This window comes from Doryrhamphus excisus, chromosome 1, assembly GCF_030265055.1.
Source record: "Doryrhamphus excisus isolate RoL2022-K1 chromosome 1, RoL_Dexc_1.0, whole genome shotgun sequence".
Classification (NCBI taxonomy): Eukaryota; Metazoa; Chordata; class Actinopteri; order Syngnathiformes; family Syngnathidae; genus Doryrhamphus; species Doryrhamphus excisus.
Window position 1 is genome coordinate 5,120,851 of NC_080466.1, and position 24,789 is coordinate 5,145,639.

The 24,789-nt window shown below is 40.5% G+C and overlaps 1 protein-coding gene across 5 annotated transcripts; it reads right to left on the reverse strand.

Moving 5' to 3' along the window:
* Nucleotides 1–735: 735 nt before the first annotated feature.
* Nucleotides 736–24,789, reverse strand: micu3a (mitochondrial calcium uptake family, member 3a). 5 transcript variants are annotated; one of them, XM_058082426.1, is made up of 15 exons: nucleotides 24,482–24,789; nucleotides 20,748–20,895; nucleotides 19,115–19,146; nucleotides 17,696–17,774; nucleotides 15,258–15,305; nucleotides 13,281–13,363; nucleotides 12,859–12,930; nucleotides 11,518–11,559; nucleotides 10,287–10,382; nucleotides 5,100–5,194; nucleotides 4,838–5,009; nucleotides 2,760–2,868; nucleotides 2,520–2,677; nucleotides 1,423–1,491; nucleotides 736–1,164 (listed from the first exon to the last, which is right to left on the reverse strand). In XM_058082426.1, exons 1-14 carry the CDS (start codon nucleotides 24,737–24,739, stop codon nucleotides 1,423–1,425), a joined length of 1,461 nt encoding a protein of 486 aa, XP_057938409.1. In that variant the 5' UTR covers nucleotides 24,740–24,789; the 3' UTR covers nucleotides 736–1,164. The 5 variants fall into 5 exon arrangements, with proteins under 5 accessions (XP_057938409.1, XP_057938418.1, XP_057938413.1 ...); XM_058082435.1 differs by lacking the exon at nucleotides 15,258–15,305; XM_058082430.1 differs by lacking the exon at nucleotides 11,518–11,559.

Consider the following 24,789-nt stretch of genomic DNA (forward strand, 5'->3'; position numbering starts at 1 on the left):
ATGCTTTGCAGTATTACTTGTTTTAAAATGAAATCAGGTACTTCGGTCGCTAAAATGTTCATCCAATTCTTAGCAGCATGTAAAGCATGTTTTTTAATTGTTTGAATAACTATGTTTTTAATTACCTGAATAACTGTAATGTCATTGCCGACGCTGGGGGTTATATATTCACTTTATCCTCGGAAGAGGAGAAAAGCACTGTCCGTCTTTTAAAATGTCCCGACGTTAAACAAGCACCGTACATTTGTTTTCCCTCTACACTAAACACATTAAAAAGTATAGCGAAGTTAAAACACGTAAAAAAAAAATCAGAATGTAAAGTTGACTAACCTAATTTGAGCAACATTTGTACCAACATTCTTTCTCTGTCCTTTGTAAATCTGACGACAGTATTACATTCATTACACTACCGAAGCATGTTTTGAGTTTGCCAGCAGTTCGCTCTTCCGACACTGGAGGGCAGCATTGAGGTAATGAGACCATATAATAGTTTTTCAAAGCAAAATGAAAAAACTAAATACTAATATGTGAATATTTCCTTCACGTCATATTTAAACAAGGAATGAAAGCGCACATTTAATGCAACTAATTTAAGGGTCATAACTGACATCAGGCAGATAAAGAGTAGATAAAACTGTAGTTAATGTTCTGAGACGTTCTTTAGAGGTTCTGATGTGTGAAATATACTACAGTACTGTATTTAGATTCCTTTATTACCATGGAAATATTCTTTCACACTTGAAGGAGTACATCTCTCTTGAATATGCCAGTGAAACGTGCACATTATATTTTAACAATTGATATTTTATTACTTCAAACATTGGGTAGACAATTTACAATAGCATTCTCCCTCTGTGCGTAAAATAGATTAAGAGCCAACTAGATTAATCATGTGTAATTAAATCGAGCTGTATCTACAAGTCAAGGGAGGAGGAAATAAATAGAGTGCGGGAGAATAATGTTAATATACAATTATATGAATAAACACCATAAATAACTGATATATATATACTTTTTCTCAGATTATATCGCTCTGGTTATATTCAGATGTTGATGATGATGTTCTTCCTGACGTGAAGCCACTTGGTTTATTAATGGTCTTCCTCCATTTGTGTCTCTATTCACTCTCTTGGCCACAGGTGTCAAGGATATGTGGAGTCGCCTCTTCATCCGGAAAACACATGACAAACATTTTCATGTAAGGAGTCGAACACTGGACTGGGACCAAATAGTAAATCAGGGATATAACTGTGATTTACATGGCATTCATTAGCCATCTTTAACTTTTCCACAATAACATCCTACTCGAATACATCATAATTGGACATTTATCTGTATTTTTGTAGTAAAGCTGTGTCGTATTACAATAAGAAGTGATCTTTTCACTACAAAGCAGGGCACTCGTACAATTATTGGTCATACCTATCTGCTCGCCAGCTCCCTTTTTAGGCAGGATTTAAAGGAGGTGGCTCGCTCCATCGCTTTATATCCCTGAGACAGATGTCATTAGCAAGGAAAAAGAAAATGCAGAGCGTAAGAAAGAGTCAAAAAAAGTTTTTTTTTTGTAGCATTGTGACATGAGTATGAGTGGCCATTTGGAAAGACAAATGAAAAATGCAAAGCAAAAAGCAAGAAATAGGAAAATGACATAAAAGAATAGAAATTCTGTTAGTAATTCAAGGTCAACACTGATAACGTTTGACAGTAACAATGTATCAACAAAATACCACTAGATGACAATGTTGTTATTTAAAAGCAGCTCAAGTGTAGTGACAGGAGGTGGTTTCCATTTCGTTTGACATTTTTCACCACTTCAAGTAATTAGGTGGAGTTGTTAGCAGCCCTTTTTCATTCAAGCTGTCAGCATCAAACATGCTGAAAAATCCCCACAGCTTTCCCAAAAAATGTGCATAACATAATGTACAATGATACTTTGTTAATAAATGTCTTAGCATATTCAGTAGTTCACTGAGTACTCATATGGTCATTCTATGTCAAATTGTTTTACTCGATGGAAGTCTTAGTCTCAGAATGTAAATTTAACATTTAACTTATGCAATTATTGAAACATATTTCCCCCAACAGGACTCTAAATTGTCCATAGGTATGAATGTGAGTGTGAATGGTTGTTTGTCTATATGTGCCCTGTGATTGGCTGGCGACCAGTCCAGGTTGTACCCCGCCTCTGACCCAGTGTCAACCCTAGTGAGGTCCTCCACACTGGGGGCTGTGTCAGGTCTGCTGAGGGGGTGCCATCCTTGGGTCCCTAACGTGGGGGTCCGCCCGTCTGTCGGAGTCGGGGGGGCCCGGGTGCTGGTCCCCTGCGGCTCCTCCCAGTGTGGACGGCCCCAAAGGTGGTGTTTCCTTGATCCTCAGTGTCATGCCATGTCTCCCTACTGTGTGTGATTGTGTTAAGCACTTTGTGTTGCATGTCTTTGCAGGAAAAGTGCTCTACAAATAAAGTTGATTTGATTTGAATGGGGCAAACATGTTTTCACACCACTCTCTTATTTCCTCACCCTGGCTCCTCTGTGCAGCCGGTCCTTCATGATGCCAATGAACTCCTTGTAAGACAACTGGTCATCGTGATCGACGTCAAAGATCTTGAAGATAGTGTTGACCAAGTGACGTGTCAGCTTTAGACCCGTGGCTACATACACCGCCCTTGCAAACTCATCTGGAGGGGCGCAAAGACAAATATTGTAAAGAAGGAAGACATCATGTGCTTAGAACTCTAATTTCTAAAGTTGTGTTCCAACCTTGTCCGATTGAGCGAGAAGCAAAATTGTACATCTGCATGGCGATGGCAAAGTCCTCGAGGTTGTTGAGAAACTGGAAGAAGGATCGGAACTCATCGAATGTGATTCCCTGAAAGACCAAAAGAAATACACCTGCGTAAAATACGGTACTTGAGGTGCATCAACTTTGATTTAATTTTTGATCAACTGGAAGAAGAGGAATAAGAGGACATGTGTGAATGTGTGTGTGTGGTCGAGCAAGGCAGTGGAGCACGAGAGTGTGGCAAGTGACAACAGCCCCGGGCGGAGATGATGGTGGGAAATTTCAGGTGCTATTCATGCATGGCTGGGAGGCAGGAGCACTCACAGAGGAAGGAGGAATAAATCAAACAGATGTGTGAGGGAATTGTAGACGTGTTGCTGTAATCTAAAGATCAAATGCCGAACCACAAAAATCACTTGAAATTTGTATTGTAAAAATGTTCAGCTGTGTGAAGGTACTTGCACTATTTCATGATGTTTTAGATAAAGTCTACATGGTCCACTTCAACTTTTTACTGCTGATATTAAAATACCCACAAACTCCCTAGATTGACTTCCTCTTTTGCTTTTTCCCTTTTATAGTAAACAACTTGTATTACGGCTGCACGGTAGTCGAGTGGTTAGACCTCACAGCTAGGAGCCCAGGGTTCAATTCCACACTCGGCCATCTCTGTGTGGAGTTTGCATGTTCTCCCCGTGCATGCGTGGGTTTTCTCCGGGTACTCCGCTTTCCTCCCACATTCCAAAAACATGCTAGGTTAATTGGCGACTCCAAATTGTCCATAGGTATGAATGTGAGTGTGAATGGTTGTTTGTCTATATGTGCCCTGTGATTGGCCGGCGACCAGTTCAGGGTGTCCAGCGACCCTCGTGAGGAAAAGCGGTAGAAAATGAATGAATGAACTTGTATTACATGTTTATCTTATATTTTATGTTTCCCATGAATAAATAATATGGGGGCTTCATGGTTGTCAAGTGGTTAGCGTGCAGGCCATGCAGCTAGGAGACCAGGGTTCAATTCCACCCTCGGCCATCTCTGAGTGGAGTTTGCATGTTCTCACCGTGCATGCGTGGGTTTTCTCCGGGTACTCCGGTTTCCTCCCACATTCCAAAAACATGTTAGGTTAATTGGCGACTCCAAATTGTCCATAGGTATGAATGTGAGTGTGAATGGTTGTTTGTCTATATGTGCCCTGAGATTGGCTGGCGACCAGTCCACGGTGTCCAGCGATCCTCGTGAGGAAAAGCGGTAGAAAATGAATGAATGAACTTGTATTACATGTTTATCTTATATTTTATGTTTCCCATGAATAAATAATATGGGGGCTTCATGGTTGTCAAGTGGTTAGCGTGCGGGCCACACAGCTAGGAGACCCGAGTTTGATTTCACCCTCGGACATCTCTGTGTGGAGTTTGCATGTTCTCCCCGTGCATGCGTGGGTTTTCTCTGGGTACTCCGGTTTCCTCCCACATTCCAAAAACATGCTAGGTTAATTGGCGACTCCAAATTGTCAATAAGTATGAATGTGAGTGTGAATGGTTGTTTGTCTATATGTGCCCTGTGATTGGCTGGCGACCAGTCCAGGGTGTACCCCGCCTCTCGCCCGAAGACAGGTGGGATCGGCTCCAGCATGCTCCCGACCCTTGTGAGGATAAGCGGTATAGAAAATGGATGGATAAATATAAATGTGCGTGTATGACCACCATGACCATTCACAGAAGATAGACCTCCATCACTTCCTGTCTTGTCATTGTTCTGGATGAAGATTAGTTGTGTTTGGAATAGTGTTAAAATGTTTAAAAAGCATGTTTGTGCAGCATTTATTTGTTTTTCTTGTTGGATGACAACACATTTTCATAAATAAAGTTTAGAATTAGAGATGTCCGATATCAGCACAAAAAATGGTGTCAAGATTTTTTTCCAATCATGGCAAGCGACAATAAAACATATTTGTGTTCATTCCACCACAGGAGTCATATTCCACATATCGGTATCAGCATCGGAAATAGAGAGTCGGACAATATGAGCATATCGGACATCCCTATTTATAATGTACCTTTTCATCAGGTATGCTGTGTCTGACGTTTTCCAGGTAAGCGCCGATATTCTCCACATTGGTAAAGCGCAAGAGGATCTTGGCAAAGTCTTCTTCACTGATAGTGGTCATCCCTTTTGAGTAGGTCAAAAATTCAATCTCCAACACTTCAGTCTGGAGATTATCCATGAACCTAATATGAAAGGAGATGGAGTCGTTTGGTAATCATTCTAGATAAGTCAGCATTGCTTTTGTACAGCAGTTTTGTGTGCTGGAATAATACCTGTAAAAGTCATCAAAAGTTAGCTCAGCTTTTCCTTTTTTCCCGAAGAAGTGGACCAGCAGTGTGGTGTCAATGGTTATATTCTCATCTGTACGCTAAGGATCATCAGAAAGAGCAGCATAAAGGGGGAAAGAGAGAAGATATGTGAGTGAATATTATTCTTCAAACAAAAGACACTGTTTCTCAATACCAAATAATTGTATGTATTATATGCAATGCAGACCAATCCAAAGAACCTACGTTCATGAAGGTCAACACTATATGAGCATTTACACCGTTATTGGCATGGATTTTGGAATTGGAACAAAACTTGGTGCAATACATGTCACAGATTACATGACATGAAAGTATATTGAGAAACAGCTAATTATTATTGATCCAACATCACAACCATGGAGTCAAGCAAATCAAGACAAAGAATCTAATAATATAAACAAAAATAACTGTTAGCAGCCACCATGACATCAACGCACCAGTCCAAGTGGCACTCACGTTCAAGTTAAATTTCAAATGAAGTATTAATTTATGAGATCAGACACAATATTTTTCTTATTTTAAGTTCAATTTCTAGATCATTTTAGACCAAGAAATCATTACCATTATCACAAATGCCAAATGATGCTTTTGGAAGTGGTGTGTTCAACTGTGTGTTCTTGAAGACAAGTAAACCTTACCGACTGTTCATTCATTCATTCATTCATTCATTTTCTACCGCTTTTCCTCACGAGGATCGTGGGGGGTGCTGGAGCCTATCCCAGCTGTCTTCGGGCGAGAGGCGGGGTACACCCTGGACTGGTCGCTAGCCAATCACAGGGCACATATAGACAAACAACCATTCACACTCACATTCATACCTATGGACAATTTGGAGTCGCCAATTAACCTAGCATGTTTTTGGAATGTGGGAGGAAACCGGAATACCCGGAGAAAACCCACGCATGCACGGGGAGAACATGCAAACTCCACACAGAGAGGACCGAGGGTGGAATTGAACCCTGGTCTCCTAGCTGTGAGGTCTGCGCGCTAACCACTCGACCACCGTGCCGCCCTTACGGACTGTTATTTCTTGAAAAATCAAACAATATAACAATTGTAATAATCTTTCCACGTAACCCAGACTGGTGACTAATGTTGCTATGGTAGGAAACACACAACACAAAATAACTTACATCAGCACAAACAATGCATTCCAAACATGCTGCAGGTAGAACAAGAATTAAAGAGCAAGAAGAGGTCAGAGAAGGAGAGGCATATGAAGGAGTGACAAAGTGAGAGAAAGAAAGACACACGTACAGTACGGATTGAAGCCACGCCCCATGCATATTGCCAAAAATGCCACACAGTCTCAGACCATGAACAGCAGCAGCAAACGAAAGAAAGGCTCAGATGCGGACAATGTGAGCGGATTCCACTTTTTAACCTTTTTGTTTCATCCATGATCGCTTATCACTTATTCACATCCCCCATTTGTAAATAAAGACTAAATTCTTTGTGCTATAGTTTTTGTTCTCTCTGCTAGAATGATTACGGTTCGTGTCAAGTCCTTTTAAAAGGGACAGGTGTGAATACTTCAGGATTCGTCGGAGTACCGGCTACTGGTGATTGGGGTTTGAGCACTTCCAATAAAAGCAGAAAATGGGGAAGTAAATAACAATTCTCCTTCGCTGCCATGCCCATCAGTGCCAAATCCTGTTATCTCTGGCCATGCTACTGTTATGCAGACATCATACTGGGTCATCTCATGTTTGCCAAAGATGGAGGAGAAAGTATGCCATTCCCATTACTGTTAATTGTCAAATGGGGTTCTACCTCAAGTGTAAAATCCTAAAACCCAAAGCAAGCCAGAAAGAAAATGGTCAAGATACAACAATTCCTAACAAGATAGGGTTACACTAATTAATTTGCATTAATTGCATTGATTCAAAGGATTCAATTAGGTGAGTTTGGTGTGGAAGAAAGAATACAGCCAGACTTAAAGCCCATCCAACATTTTTGGGATGAAGCGATGATGCGGAAGAACTTTAGAGCTCTGAACTCGGGACCTGACAAACGGATTCACACAATCACTCCCGAATGTCTTCCCAGAAAGGGAACACTGACCCACATTTCCATCCGTTTTCAATTCCTGTAAGAGTAATAATAATGCCATACTTTTCTACAAGCAGCAAAAGTGCGAGTTTGGAACACCAAGACTAGAATGTAATCGTTTATTGCGGTTAATTGGGTTCCCTAAGTGAATTTCTTGGAAGTAGAATTCCTTCTTTATGAAGTTTGCTGAGTATGAGTATGAGTGTAGTCCTGACACTCATATGAGTCAATATGGTAGCCATTGAAGACATAAATAAAAGTCATGCGTATGTGTGTTGCAATAAGTGTGTTCCGGACGTCTGGACAGGAAGTGAAATTGACTTTTAGCTGTATTACGGCTGCAACAGTAGGGTCGCGGGGGGTGCTGGAGCCTATCCCAGCTGTCTTTGGGCGAGAGGCAGGGTACACCCTGGACTGGTCGCCAGCCAATCACAGGGCACATATAGACAAACAACCATTCACACTCACATTCATACCTATGGACAATTTGGAGTTGCCAATTAACCTAGCATGTTTTTGGAATGTGGGAGGAAACCGGAGTACCCGGAGAAAACCCACGCATGCACGGGGAGAACATGCAAACTCCACACAGAGATGGCCGAGGGTGGAATTGAACCCTGGGGTCCTAGCTGTGAGGTCTGTGCGATATATATATCATTTATAATTTGCATAAATATGTACACTTTTTTACTACCAGGTCACAAAACAGCATGATTTATCCCACCATTTATCCCACCAGACAGGAAGTAGAACCGGAGGTGACAGAGATAGGGATGCTGAGGTTCTTGGGAGTGACCAGGATGGATAGGATCGGGAACAGTTACATCAGAGGGACATTACATGTTAGAGGCCTTGGAGATAAAGGGAAGGGATAAGCCCAAAGAGAAAGAAAAACTGTGATCGAGTGAAGCCGCGATGTGGCGAGGGACTAAGAAGCAACCTTAGTTCTTATCACAACAGTTTGGTAGTCTGGACTTTCAGTCTTTGATGAGTGACAGGAGTATTTATTTATTTATTTTTGTTAATAACAGATAAAAAAACAGACACAGTTTCAAACTTCATTAGAGTTACTTCCATTAGAACAGTGATGGAAGACAAGAGTGCCAAAGTGATGAAAACAATGTTATCATTCCTGCAAGTGTGGCAGCACCATGGTGAGCTCATCAGCCCAATGACGACATCATGATTACTCCGCCCAGTTGGGTAGGAGTCTACATGGTGTGTGTATGTGTGTGTGTGTTACAGCAGACTTTGATCACAAAGTGAAGGGTAAAAACAGTCATTACTAATGTAAACACTAAACACTTTTTCCTCACCCCCACCCCTCCCAATCTATGACTAATACCACCTAGGAGCAGTTCATTGTCAGTCATCCCGACTGTCTGTCAGTAAGATATTCTAAGGGCACAGGTTAGCCCACCTTTTCCTTCCCATGACCCGGTCTTCTCTCCCACCTTCTGTCAGTTCTTTTCTTTCCTTCTCCAATCACGTCTATTCCTCTCATACTGCATGTTCTCAGTTTACTCTCATTTCCTTTCTGTTCCCAGTGCCCGTCAATGCTCGCTCCTCGAGCTGTCAGTCAGAGAGCCTCCTTTGCCAGACAAAAGGCAAAGAGCTTGACTAATCTGTTGAGTAAACACATCGTTCTTTAAATACGATCGGCTTCTTTCTTTTGCCTTAAAAGTGCTCTCTTTGTACCTCAACATTTCTTCTCTGCTGACTTTTGACCCCTACTCTAGGCCTCTCATTCCTATTTGTTGATTTTATCGCTTCCTCTTTTTCTCTATTTATCTGATCTGCTGTTATCTAAACTGTTTCATCTGACTTCCATGCAATCCTGTTTCCACTATTGTGTTTGTGTTCCCTTTTGTATCATTTATTCATGTTGCAATCTCAATACAATTTGAATATCAGATGTTTTTTTTTTTTAGTCCATTCCCTTACACCTCTGCCTGATGCTGTGTGTTGTGTTGCTGTCCATTTGACATGAAAGGCACCTTAGAGTAAATACAAGGTCAGACCCCCTTATGCTCCACTGTCATTACCCACACCTTAGCTTCCGCTGCCGCCACAGCACAAAGCCTGTCATTAGACAGCTAGCCAGCTTACTCTGTTAGCTGTTATTAATCATTACCAACACCTCCAAGGTTGTGGATGTTTTGCTACCTCCCCCCCCCCTGGCAGACCTTGCAGTAAGACAATGTGTAGTGCTTTTCAGGGCAAGGAGTATATTTGGAACATGGAACAACACCATTGATAGTACTGAAAAAGCTATAGTTAATTACATTATATTACATTATGTTACATTGCAAATGTAATATTTTTTTCCCAAGTCACTAAAGTCCAACATTGTACTACAATATATTTGCCCAAGTTAAAATGCTGACTCGTATTTCATTTTGTTTCCCATATGAAGTTGAAAAAAGTCATGCTGTCGATTGTAAATGGTTTGATTCCATTGGTGCGCCATTAGCAACTAAACAACACACACAGAAAGGCATAGATTGATGATAAAACGCACACAAACACTCACATACAACCGCATAATTTTGTCTCACCAGCACAATACAAATACAGTACTCACAAATAACAGCAACAAACAGACACAAGGAGGACAAATTAGTCACATAGGGGATGTTTCTTGGTCTTACGGGATGACAAAATGGACAATGTGTAAAAGAGAATAAAAGTAGAACAAAGCATATGTACTGCAATGAGTGCATACACTTTAAAGTGGAAAATTATGAAATTTTGAAATAAAAAAAGGGAAATAAATATGGTAAGAAGGTACAAACAAAAATATATGGAAGTACAGTATATCTGAAACAATATTAAGTATGGAAATGAATAAAGACTTTTGAGGCACAGTTATAGAGAGTTAAATTTCAACAAGTGACAAGCAACTTGACAACAAAATACGTTCTTAGCAGCTAGATTTTGGGGTGAAAATAGCCTCATTGTCTTTATATTTTTCAGGCCGTACTGTGGCATGCTTTATGAGAACACAAGACACTCAGGGATGATGATGATGATGAAAATAAAAAAAGGAGAAAGGATGAGGGAGGAATGCCACGACAGAGGACAGTCGGGTCTATGTACCTCTGCCAGGTCAGAAAATAGGATTTGGCTGGCGCCTCGCCTCAGAACGTCCCAGTAACTCCGCGCCACAAACTCTTGACTGTCTTTTTTAAGCACCTGTGGGGGTGGTCAAGCAGGGCCAGGATCAGTTCACTTCCAACGCCACATTTTCTGTTTTCAGTGTCTCACTCTATCAATGACTGCGGCTGAGTGATCAACTTAGAAATAATAATAATATTCATTCAGTCATTCATTTTCTACCGCTTATCCTCACAAGGGTCGCGGGGGATGCTGGAGCCTATCCCAGCTGTCTTTGAGCGAGAGGCGGGGTACACCCTGGACTGGTCGCCAGCCAATCACAGGGCACATATAGACAAACAACCATTCACACTCACATTCATACCTACTAGGAATTATGTTCCTCACCACCAACATCCTACCACATCTCAGCTCAAGTGGGGGGCAAATCACCTTTGATGCACTACACTCCTGTCAACCTCATGCCAAACAATCCAAATTACGCCTTTAATGTTAAAACAGTCTTTCTAATAGTCCAGGGGTCAGCAACCCACGGCTCCAGAGCCGCATGTGGCTCTCCAGCCTCTTTGTTGCGGCTCCCTTTGCAATGCTTGAATATTTTTTAGCACCCGTGTGGTGAAAATGCACGTCTTTGTTATGAGTTTACAAAAATCCAACTTTGTGTGAGACCATGAATGCATCCTGACTGAGTTCTGACTGGTGACTGAATGAGCAGACAGGATGCTATCCAGTTCTCTCTGACAGGTTAACATGAAGGGAAATGAGTAATACTTTGAGTTATTTGAGTTATTAATTATTATTAATGAGTTATTTGACGATTCTAAAAAATAAATTAGAGCTCATTTAAAAACAAAAGTTTATCTCCAGTACTAGCAAGAGTACTCCAACTCGTCTTTTTTTTTCCCTCCAATGTTGTTTTAAACATACAACGTTTTGCGGCTCCAGGCTATTTTTCTTTAGTGGGCAAGTGGGTGAAATGGCTCTTTTCATAGTAAAGGTTGCCGACCCCTGTAATAGTCAATGGGTCATGCTCATTCTTCTATAATGACGTAAGTAGTGCCTACTGTCCTGTTATACTCTTTTACTGCCATTTTATTTAATGATAGAACTTAACTTATAACCATTTCTCCTTTCACCCTTCAATTCAGTTCTTAGACCATCCAACGAAAAAAACAAAAAGAACACTAAGGGCGGTATGTTTTTGGATACATACGCTGTTCATGGGAGCAACCTGATATCCATACAGCTGCATACTCTAACACACAGAGAAGAGACATGAGGAAAAGACAGGACGACAGAGCATGCAGCCAGAGAGGAGGGAGGAGAGAAGATAAAAGACATGTTAGTACATGCAAGGAGAGAGGCTGCGGATACACAATGCATGTCGTTTCCAACGCTTCTATGATCAGAACTTAAAGATCATTCAATACCACACCAAATAGTTTGAAACTTAATATAATTAACTAAAACTAAAACTAAATTCATTCATTCATTTTCTACCGCTTTTTCCTCACGAGTGTCGCGGGGGTGCTGGAACCTATCCCAGCTGTCTTCGGGTGAGAGGCGGACTGGTTGCCAGCCAATCACAGGGCACTAAAACTAAATATAATTTAGTAAATATTTAATAAACTAAATATAATTTATTTGTACATAAAAGTGAATTATGTATGTTATTATTACAATTAACTACAAAATATCAATATAAAATGCAATATTTCAAATGTGAAGTAATATGTTGATTTTTTCTTGTCAACTAGATTTGGTACGGGTTAAAACACGTCCTATTTAATATGTAAAAAATATATAAAAATAGAAATTATCATGCAAATATTAAAAATGTTAAAATAGAAACTTAAACTAAAACAAATAACAAAGCTTAATCACAGAAGCGTGAAAGACGACAAAGAGTGTATCCAATTAAACCAGTACACAATATGTGTCAGATGTCCTTGTCATGGTACAACAGAGATCACATCAAAACACATCAAAAACCTGTGAGGCAGCATGCACTCAGTCATGGTTACATGATGGATTATTAGACTAATACGTCCACAAAAACGCCAATGAGCTTGTTAGTTAATGGCTAGTCATTTGAAATACATCCACATGTACAGCTTGGCACAGCATTCTAGTCACGTTAAAATGCACCATTATGCTTTCATCCAAGTATTCAAATTATCAGAGGCTAGTTAGCATCAATAACGCAATGGATTTGGGGTCAAGGTTCATTCCGTCATGTCTATACTTGATAAATTAGAACTGTCACAAATTACAATGTTGATTAGAAGTGGAAAAATTACCCTGTACATTTATGATTCAGCATAATAATAAAGATAAAAAACAGATCTCATTCCCACCACCACGCAGTAGGGTTCGGAAGTGGAGAGAAGTGAGCCGTGCGACATTTTTATGTGCATCTCAATTACTCGTGGATTTTGGCCATTTGCTGGTAGTCCCGAAATGCAACCCCCCCGCTAAAAGCAGGAATCTAACTGTATAACAAATACAATAACTATAGCCTCAATCCCAGTTTCCCTATCACCAACGTTCTTACCAACTGTGCAGACTTCTCAGCATCCCCCTTCCTTCCTTTCTTTTCATTTTTCTTCCGGAAGATCTCCTGAAGCTGGAAAAAGGACAAAATTAGCATCACATGCTCCAAGCACAGCTCTTTGTCCAAGTGTAAACTCCCACGGTGACACGCGTATGTCGGCTTCAAACACATGCCGCAGATAAGACACAGACATCCTGCACTAAAAACACAGTTTTACCATGACATGATATGATATTATATACACCATATTTTGCTATAATACAGCTATTAGGGTCGGGCGATAGTTAGGACATAGAACATTTAAATGATAAAATACTTTTAAAAAAATGACATCATGTGACTTAATTTTCTACAAGGTAGCAGAAATAGCTCTGACATCAGAATTCTAATTCTGTGAAGGACGAATGGATTTAAACTCTTACCACCAAAAACTCCCTCTTGTCCACCATCTGGTTGCCGTCTGCATCAAACATATTGAATGCAATCTTAAAGCCAGCATGGGGCTCTGCAGTAGAGAACACAAATGGTGGGGGGTTACAAGAGTGTGTGTGACGGGGCAATTTGAAATCGCCTAATAGCACGCAGTTATAAGAAAACAATGGTCAGTTATAATAAAATATACAGTGTATATGATCCATCATGAGCCTAGAGTTTCATTAATATATAAATGCATAGAGCAGGGGTCTCAAAGTCAATTTACTTGGGGGCCACTGGAGCTAGGGTCTGGGTGAGGCTGGGGCGCATCAGGTTTTAAAAAAAAAAAAATCACTTTTTCAGTGCTTTGATCTCAGTCATGGATGATGAGAGAAAAACTAAAACAGGCGGGCTCGTTCGCTTGCGTATGGGCGGGGCAAAATCGCGTCAATTGTGTCCGGTGTGCACGCAGCTTTAAGCTGTCATTTCTGGGTACATGAAACCATACGGCATCCATATCAAACTATTAAGGCGGGGGCCTCAAACTAGCATCCTGCGGGCCACATTTGGCCCACGGGCCACAAGTTTGAGACCCCTGGCATAGAGTATTAATTTCTTCGAAAAGAAGAACCAGCTGCAACCAGGGAGACCTGACAGTTTAAAGGATTACTACGATAATGTTTAGCGCAACTTTCTGTGTGGAGTTCTCATGCTGTGTTTGTGTAGGTTTATTCCTCCAAGGTGACGTAGTCTAAATTGATCATAGGTGTGGTTGTGCATCTTTATATGAGAGGTGACCAGTCCAGGGTGTACTGTACTTGTACTTGTACTGTACTTGGTGTCTGTGGAACCAAAGGCTCCAGTTCATTTGTGACTCTGAATGTGTTGTAAATGTGTGAGTTTTACTTCTGCCAAGCACAAGTGCAGCACGGAGGTTAAGTTTGTGCTGGTGTTGATCTGTTTGTGTTCAAAATGACATGAAAACTTCGGAATGGATTTGGATTAATTTTCAGGAATTGTCAGAAATGCGGTACGCAAGAACCGATACAATTTGGGGGGTGATCCCGAGCGATTTTTTTAAAGTATTTTTAACATTGTGAGATAGGACAATTCTCTACATTTATAGGTTATCACATGGTTTGTCTGGTATCAGGCCAGGTATCATGCCCCCAAGTGTTCGGTCTCGGGCTGATACTGGCACGCGGGGGCATGATACTGGGCTTGATACCAGACAAACCATGTGATGATCTTATTATCACATACTATTTAATCATGAGCTTATTATCACGTACTATTTAATCAAAAGACCACTTTGGTTCCAGAAAATATTCAGTTTATTACATGTATTATATCTAAACAGTGTAAACACAATAACTGCAAAAATATTTCAACAATAATATTTTATCAACAGTCTTATCTTATCAATGTCTGACAATTAAAGTTCCATTAATCAAGTTTGGGTTTTTTGGTGACTGGAGAAGCACTAGGCACTAGGCACTCGTGTGCTGTTCTCTGATTTGTTTCACGGGCACGATACCAGAGCAGCGCGCAGTGGACAGCTACGGGTGCTGATACTGGACATGGTTAAACTCTATATTTTATCAGTATCACTGCCCTGGGCTTTGACACAGTATCATTTCGGCCTTTTCCCGTATCATTCATGGGCGGTTTCTAGGGTACAGGGCCAATTAATACTGTAGTATGTGGTAATTATCGCCACCAGAAATGGTCAGTACACCTAGAAAAAAAATGACAAAACAAGTTTCCAACAGGTCCTAAAAATATCAAATACTGACCCAAAAAATTTCACAATATGGGAGGAGCTATGGCACTTGACATAGATTTGCGCTTTTCTAGTTTTGCATGTGAAACATGTCTACATACCATATATTCAGGTTTACTATATATCTTAGCTGTTTTAAATAGGTAATCGCTTACTATGGTCTCCCAAAGAAGTACTATCATAAGTAAAATTGTTGACTCACTGGTTAAAATGCAGAGCAGGAACAGGTACTCGGTGTATGAGATGATACCTAGCAACGACACCAAAAGGGAATTAGTTTTAGGATGCCTTCAGAGACACGCAGATGCTCACAGAATCAGACAATCCCTCCTTTCTAGCAGATAGCATCTTAAAATGTATCTCCTTGAGGTAGGCTGATAACACCACTTCCTTCCACACACCTTTGTGTCCACGTCGAGATCTGTGTATGTGTGTGTGTGTGTGTGTGTTTGGATAAGCAGGTGAAAAATGTTTCAGGAGGTGATCTTTTCTTGCCTCAAGCCCATTAGCAATCTTTTTCGCTTTCTGTCTGATTGTCCAGATAGTTCAGGGTGACTCGCCTGAGTGTTACGGGACACTGCTTTTCCATGTGCGTGGATGTGTGTGTGTCGCTGAACATGACACCAGGTAGAAGGGGTGACTTGTGGAAGGCTTGTGTTTCCAAATGCGCAGCTACTTTGTATGAAGAAGCTGGTTTGGGGGAGTTTGAACAGCAGCGGTGATCAAGAGCTTCACTTAAAACTACTCAAGGCTCTATAATAGGGCTGTCAAAATGAGCGTGTTTAACGATGGTAGTTTCTCAGCAGATTCCTTCACGTTTTCATCAAGGAACACTTGATCACAGGCAAGGACCACAACCAAGGCCCTACTTGAAATGCTTGACCAGGCAGGCATGAAGGTGTCACGGTGCACCGTCAAGCGAGTCTTGCACAGAGTAGGTCTTCATAGACGTTCATAGGCGTTGGAAGATGCCAGTGCTCAAGAAGAAACATCTTGAGGCTCGAACGGCGCTTTGCTAGAGGTCATCTGAAGCCAGATCCCAGCTTTTGGTCAACCACCCTGTGAGTTGGAGGTATATTTGGCAATTCTAGAGGAAGAAAGGGGAAGCATACAATCCGAATAACACATTGCCCACCACCACACATGGAGATGCTTCTCACGGCACAGGGGAACCTTGTTGGGTTCCAAGGAACCATGAGAAAACAGGATTATATCAGGATCCTTGATGAAAACGTGAAGGAATCTACTTCAGCTCGGCCACAACAGGAAGTACCACCAAGACAATGATCCAAAACATACCGCCAAGCCAGTGAGGAAATGCTTCAAGGACAATGATGTCAACATCCTAGAATGGCAAAGCTAGAGTCCTGATCTGAATCCAATCGAGAACTTGTGGCGAGACTTGAAGGCAAGAGCGTTGGCAATAAAACCGACCAATCTGACCCACATTGAGGATTGTGGCAACATACAAGAATCATCTAGAAGTAGTCATAAATAACAAAGGCTATGCTATTTACTAAAGAAACACAAAAACATTGGACTTAGTAAACCTATGGTATGGATAATTTAATTTTTTTTTAATCCATGACTAAAATACCACTGAAATTAAAAATTTATTAAACTGTGTATTTTGGTTATTCTTCCAATTGTTGGGTCACTTAAAAATCATAAACAAGGACATCCGAAACATTGCATTTTACTGCACTATCACAGATATGTGGCCCATCTCAAATATGACCCCATAACTATTTTCATCATTTTTTGTTTATGTTCTTTGTTTGATTAATTTATTTAAAAGCGCTTGACATTCCAATTACAAGGTTAAGTATGATTGAACAGTTAACGTTTATTGCTTTGATATGATGTACATTCATTATCATGCCATATAATTAATGAAAAAGTGGTCTCAAAAATGTAATAATATTGATTATCGTCAATAATTTGCAGGACGATTATCGTCCAGCAAAGTTAGTTATTGTTACAGTCCTATCCCTATGCATCTTTCAAGCTAAATGCATGCATACACATTGTATACACGCATATACAACCTCAAACTCCATTTATACTAAACAGCAAAACTGCAAAAAGGTTTTACAGGCAGTATAAAGGGGCAGGAGATTAAACGCACAATACACACACAACATTCCATTTAACTTGGTCATTGTAAGTATTGGAATGCAGCCATTCCAAGGAATTTACCTGTTCCTGCTCATCATGGAAATGCATGTCCTGACAAATACAATTCATATTGAATATCTTATCAAGGCATTAACTGACATGTTTCATTCCCAAATTAAAAAGGGAAATGAACACAGTTTTCTGATCACCTGCTTCTTGTTCTGAGATGTATAGTGACATGATGGGAAAGAGGTGATTATATTTAGTCTGTCCAGCAGGTTGTTTGGCTGTGAGGAGGGACAGCATGCAATGACTGGATTAGAAACACCCACTGTGACACACACACACAAACACACACACATATTGGTAGGTAAGCCCTGACAGGGAGATTTAAAAATATGCGATATCCTCATTGGTTCATACTGTACATATAGACCAAAAAGAGCACATTATTCAAAACAGTTACCAAAGCTTTGGGTGCTGAAGGTTATTTTTGTGTGTGCGTGTTTACAGTACGTATACCTCGTTCTCTCAAGTTGCGGAACAATTTGGACGATCCTCTCCATACAGGGGGTGTGTCTGACAGGATTTTTTCCAGCTCCTGAAATTAAAAAATCAAACTCGCCCATGAGGATTGTTGTGCATATAAGCATTTTTTTTAATTCACTCATATCATTCATTCATTCATTTTCTACCGCTTTTTCCTCACGAGGGTGCTGGAGCCTATCCCAGCTGTCTTCGGGCGAGAGGCGGGGTACACCCTGGACTGGTCGCCAGCCAATCACAGGGCACATATAGACAAACAACCATTCACACTCACATTCATACCTATGGACAATTTGGAGTCGCCAATTAACCTAGCATGTTTTTGGAATGTGGGAGGAAACCGGAGTACCCGGAGAAAACTCCACACAGAGATGGCCGAGGGTGGAATTGAACCCTGGTCTCCTAGCTGTGAGGTCTGCGCGCTCGTGCCGCCCCACTCATATCATGTGATCATGATATGTAGCATATGCTCATGTGTTTCTACACCATGCAAGGTAACAAAGAGCTGGTATGAGCTGTAAATGTTCTCATTACAACTTCAAATGAGAACATATACAATATATAAGTACACTGTTTTGATTATCAGGGGTATCATGCATTCATTCATTCAGTAGATCTCATCTGGAACTGACTTTGAGTGGGGGGAGACATGCAAACACCACACAGAATGGAACCCAGATCTCCTGACTGTGTGGCCTACATGCGGCCTCTTAACTACCATCCATCAATCCATCCATCCATTTTCTGTACTAGGGTCACGGGCATGCTGGAGCCTATCCCAGCTGACTTTGGGCGAGGGGCGGGGTACACCCTGGACTGGTCGCCAGCCAATCACAGGGCACATATAGACAAACAACCATTCACACTCACATTCATACCTATGAATTTGGAGTCGCCAATTAACTTAGCATGTTTTTTGGAATGTGGGAGGAAGAACCCACGCATGCACAGGGAAAACATGCAAACTCCACACAGAATCAAACCCGTATCTCCTGACTGTGTGGCCTACATGCTAACCACTCGGTCTAAAATAAGTCAGCTATGGGACGTTCCAGTACATGCATGCACACCTTAGCGATTGCACATATTGTATTATTTTACCAACGGAATCAAAACAGGAGTTCATAACAACCAGAAAGATTCACCATTTCTATAAAATGATATTTAAAAAATAAAAAACATCTAAATGTGGACAAATGTTAATCCTTGCTAAATTTAGCTCTTTCTAAAGTTGATTTGAAAATCCATCCACTTCATAATACATTATATAGAAGGTAATTAGGTTAAAACACAAACCAAATTGTAACTGAAAGAACGTGGCAAGCAGATATAAATGCGACAGATGCTTCCAACAAGGTGGGAAGAAGAAAGAAGCTTTTAGAGTGTATCTCCCACCTGTTTGGTCAGGGACCTCCAGGGCCTCTTGTCTGCCAGGGAACAAGACAAAAGAGAAGGGGAAAAGAAGGGAAAGAGGAGAACAGCATTTGGGTGGGCTCTGTCAGATAGCATCTGTATTGGTCTTAATGTGCCCGGTACAGTCACAACACACACACACACACACATACACACACACAAACACACACAGTCACTGTATATACAACTGTGATCATCACAGGCCTATCTAAAGTGCCCTGTGCTCGTCTTTGTAGTACATGGAATGTCCCAGTAAAAGCACATACTACTTTTGTTCTGTTTTATACAACAAGGTTCATCTTAATTCAACTTCAAAGGGGGCATTAGAGGATGTCGGCTGCTGAGAGGGGATGTGTGGCGGTATCATATGTCAGGAAGCCAGTGCAGATGCATGCTTTGGTTTGCACGCAGAGCATGCCCACTTAAGAACACAATCATACAATTTGTAGTGAGTGAAATATTCTGTGATGAAACAGGGAGATTGCAAATAACAGTTTGGATATTTACTGCATCAAGAAAGTGTAAATGTGAGCTAATGGAATGTAGACAAACTAGTGAGTGTCGGTGTGGGTGTGCGTGTGTGACTAACATTAACCTTAGACTAAACAAATGCTGGGCCATCTGCTTTGAGGTCGGCCACGACAGATCTGTTTCTGATGGTGGTAGTTTGACAGAGATAGCAAAAACACGGTAAAAGTATGAAAACGGAACTGTAACCTGTTTACATCTGACACAAATAGACCCATGACAATGAAGGTCAAGCAGATCGAATTAAGTTATGATTACAAAATGTAATTAAAAATGAACAAAAACACGGTAAAAGTATTAAAACGGAACTGTAACCTGTTTACATCTGACACAAACAGACCCATGACAATGAAGGTCAAGCAGATCTAATTAAGTTATGATTAAAAAATGTAATTAAAAATGTACAGAAAGGGGTCTTATTGTGAAAAATGAATGAAAAAATAGGCATTGCACAAGATCAAAACAAAGCTAGTGCTCTTACAGTGGTGCATTTTCAGAATAATGATACATAATAGTATGTTTTCTAAGCACTTTCCATGCCTTTCTAATGTAAAGTATATGAAGTGTAGGCCATTTGAGGTACTCATCAGGGTACACCGTGGACTTCTCCCCAGTCAGTCAAAAAATGGCAATACAAAAATGGGCTGAAATTGACATGAGATCATGTTTTATACACATATGTTTAATGTTTTATCCCATTTATTCAATGTGTTTGCAGGATATTTGATATGATTATAGGTGCAAATTACTGTAGTCGGTAGTGCGGCACACCCCCAGAAATGACGACACCCTCACTGATACCCCTTTTAGAGATTCAATAACCCATAGACAAACACACACTCACATTCACACCTACCGAAAAGTTTGAATCCCCATTAATGCAAATATATGGATGTTTTTGGACTGTGCAGAAGAAAAGAGGTCTAAGCCAATATTTGGAATACATGCTAATCACATATGTCTGCTGTCCGTTATGAACGTCATAAAATCATGATAAAAACACACACAATGTCTGTTAACTATGAATATGCCATTGCATTAAACTAATAATACTAAGAATCAACAAAAAAGGTGATATTATACATACTCCTTGGCTCACTCATGGTGACAGACTCGATGAAATTCTGAGGAGTCATGTACAGTTGCCCTTCATACTCCACAGAGCTAAACAAACGAAAGCGATGCTCGTGGGACGACATGTGAACATCTCCATCCTCAAAGTCCATCGGATGTGCCTGTAAAATAAGAGTCAAATGTAATGTTAAAAGTTGGTTAAAGCCATGTATTGAAGACAATACAAGGTCATACTGCTGAGATAAAATATGCAAAATATATGCAAATAATCTGATGGTGTCATCCAGCAACTCCTAGGACAGCTAATAGCTGCTTTTCAAAACTTATGGGGCCTTTTGTTCATTTTGTTCTTCTCTCGCAAATGCCGTCGGTTCAAAGCATCGAGAGATCAAGACAGTAGCGTGTAGACAGAAAATGACATTGAATCCACATTTTTGCAAAGATGTTGGCTTTTAAAGGCTGTGGTTTTAAAGTTTTGATCAGCTGATGGTAATGGTAATGGTTTTATTTCATTTGAACATGCATCAGATTACAATTGAGTGCATCCCATAATCAGTTCACAGTTCCACATGTCCAAAAGGAGTAGGAAGAAGCAAAAGCTTATTAAATCCTACCCCTCCATCTGGTATTTTTACAACTAGTAACTGTTACATTTGTTCACTTCCTGCTTTCCATAATACAGTTTAAGGTTTTTTTTTTGTTTTTTTTTAATTATCAAATAATGATATGACCATCCATAATGTGTACCATAGTAAGTGTCAATATAGTGATATATGTAGCACATCATGACTGGTTCAAGACTCTTCATCCTTGTATTTAGCAAACATCAACTGCTTGTATTGTTTCTTGAATTGGCTCATCGTTGTGCATTGTTTGAGCTCCTTACTCAATCCATTCCATAGTTTGATTCCACATACTGAAAAGCTATGCTTTTTAACATAGTCCTAGTATATACGTAAGTGTTTCAAATTTAGATCATATTTCTCCTCTCTTGTAAAGAAGTATTGGATGCAATTTTTAGGTAATTGGTTGTTTTTAGCCTTATGATGAATATCCTATCGCAATTTAATGGTTGTCTGCAATAAAGTGGTTACATACAGTGGGACAGACAATAATATGAATCATCTTGCGTTGACATTTTTTCAGCTCGAGTTAACAGATAAAAATACATCAGCTGTTTTAAATGCATGTTTTTTTTTAAAATAGCACAAACCAGTATAATAACACTTAGTGCAAGGACACACACAAGTTATTTCAGCACACTTTCAGCGTGATTAGAATCGGAGAGCAGCCATCCCATCAACTTGATTAGCTGCAGTGGTGGAAGCTGCGACGCCACAAACAGATTGCGCTGCATGAAGCATTGTAATTAGCAGAAAGGTTTCCAAATTTAAACCTGCTTGGCCACGGGCCTCAAGCAAGTGAGTTTTCTGCACAGCTCAGCTAACATGCTAATGAGCATACTGATCCATTCATAAAGCTTTGATGCTGGCTTCACTGAGGGTGCATTTTTAAGACATGGAGCCCAGTTTCTTTACAAAGAGAAGAGCAACGTGCTTGTGCTTCTGAATGCTTCTGAAACTTGTTTATGTGTTCTTTGAAATCATATGCATACAGAGGCATTGTTCATGTGTAGGGTTGGGCAACATATATCGATATTTCTTTTATCAAAACCAAACCGCTGCCCGGCGACCGAGTGGTTAGCGCGCAGGCCATACAGCTAGGAGACCCTAGTTCGATTTCCCCCCACATTCCAAAAACATGCTAGGTTAATTGGCGACTCCAAATTGTCCATAGGTATGAATGTGAGTGTGAATGGTTGTTTGTCTATATGTGCCCTGTGATTGGCTGGCGGCCAGTCCAGGGTGTACCCTAGCTCTCGCCTGAAGACAGCTGGGATAGGCTACAGCAACCCCCGTGACCCTCGTGAGGATAAGCGGTAGAAAATGAATCAATCAATCAATCAAAAACAAGCCTATCGTTCATATCGATACAGACTACATATCACTCCTATCACTCCTATCACTCCTATCACTGTTATGTTTGTAGATTGGCACTTGCTCCATTGTTTACAGTCTTTGAGCACCCCTTCGCTACACCGAGATCCCCACAGAGATACGTAGGAGGAGAGGCTGCATATCAGGAGTGAATAGCGACAAAGACGGTATAAAGGTTGCTGTATAAAGATGGTATCAGCTATGTCCGTCATCATGGGGAATGTGAGATGGAAGCACTGAAGATTGTATTATAGTTAAGTTTTTCTATATTTAAAAATGTGAATATACTATTTTACTTCACCTGTTATTTTTCTATAAGATTGTTTACATTTTAATAAAACATATTTGGCTTTCACTTTTGTCTAAACTCACTTTGTGAAAAAAAATATTGTCATAAATATATATATATATTAGGATATGAGTTTTGGTCCATATCGCCCAGCCCTATTCCTGTGTATAGCCACAAACAACCCTCTTCCTTCTCTGACCACGCAGCTGATACCCCGAGGTGGTCTCCCTTCAGGCTACCAAATGTTCTCACTTCACATCTGGTAGCCCCTTAGTCTACCTAGTTTATTTTCCCAGAGATAATCCATCATAGCATTAAAAATGTATTGATCCATTTCCACAAAGACAGATAAAAAATAGAATGTAGTTATTGAATTGCTTCTTTCACATCAAACTTATCCAAGGTTTTAAGTACCATACCTTATGCACTGCACCACAGTTAAGCTGTCGTAAAAAAATGACATGGAGTGTTTCTACTGATGTATATTATGAAAGGCAGTGGTTATCATATATAACTGATATGAGATTTAATTACAGTGATTCTCTGACTCAGCAAAACGGCAAAAATGAGCTTGTGCTTTTGTTGGCATCCGTCACAATACTATATGTCAAACCCACAAATGTGAACCATGGGGACAACACACTGACAATATCTGAAATTGGACTTGATCAATTACAAGCGGTCCTCCAATTATGACATTTTGTGTTATGTTTTGTGGCTACGACGCATTTCCATAAATGAGTTATAAAATTATGTTTTTTAAGTGGTTTGGTTTGTAAATATGAGACCCGCTCGATAACTAATTACACAGCACAAGCACACAGTAAGACATAAAGTATGTAAATACTGCAATAAAAATGTTGACAATTCATGAGTAATTTCTATACAGGCCTATAAATGAATTATTAACTTATTTGTAATTTTCAATAAATGAAATATATACCTTAATATTGCCGAATTGAAAATAATCTGTTACTATTATTGCATTGTTATTGTTACAAAGATGTATCTTTGTGTCTTTGTGAGTTGTGTCCTTGTAGTTGAGATGACGTCATCTTCAATATTGTAAACCGTCGTGTTGGCTTTTATCTAAATAACTACATTTAAAGCCCAGCTTATCACATTTAAATCCAGTGCTTTGTTGCAGCTAGCAACAATTCCACAGAGCTCTTCCTCATGTTTACGTTTCAGCACCAGCCACAGCGGAGAGCGCCTTGCTGCGCGTGCGCGCGTACATCGCCCAGCTGCCAAATAGGAACAATTCATAAGCCCAGCATGATAGCATAGCCATTACCCTATAACGTATTCTTACATTAATGGGAGAAAACCATGAAATAGTCGAGGGTGTGTTTCATAGCTGACAAAAAAAGGCACTCGTCAGCAAACAATAAGAAACGCCATTATTGACATACAGTACCGCAGATAGCCATACTACCTTCAACAATATGGTTCGGCCCCTACCTTCTCCTTGGCTTCGACAGCCGGGATAAAAGGTAGGAACCCGTGGGCGCTGGGGGTCACCATTCTCTTCCAGCATCTGTGGTTTGTCACATCCTCGTAGAAGTAAAGTGCCACGGCCCCTCCCGTCGCAAGACACAACCCGAAAGTGAGACACCTCCGTGTCCTTGACCCATTCTGACGACCGGCGAATTCGTTTCTCGACACCGAACACAGATGAAGTTTACTGGCCAACGATGCCACCCTACGGAAGGCGGCCATTGTTGCTGATGTTTGCTCTGCCGCTATGCTGCTGTGCTGGGAACTTTGGG

Bases quoted from the DNA above. Each gene is read 5' to 3' on its own strand.
- micu3a (XM_058082426.1), bottom strand. From the start codon at position 24,739: ATGGCCGCCTTCCGTAGGGTGGCATCGTTGGCCAGTAAACTTCATCTG. The intron at 12,931-13,280 runs GTAAGAGTTTAA...TCCTTTTTCCAG, and splicing joins ACAAGAGGGAGTTTTTGGTG to CTTCAGGAGATCTTCCGGAA. The intron at 5,195-10,286 runs GTACATAGACCC...GATGATCCTTAG, and splicing joins TATTTTCTGACCTGGCAGAG to CGTACAGATGAGAATATAAC.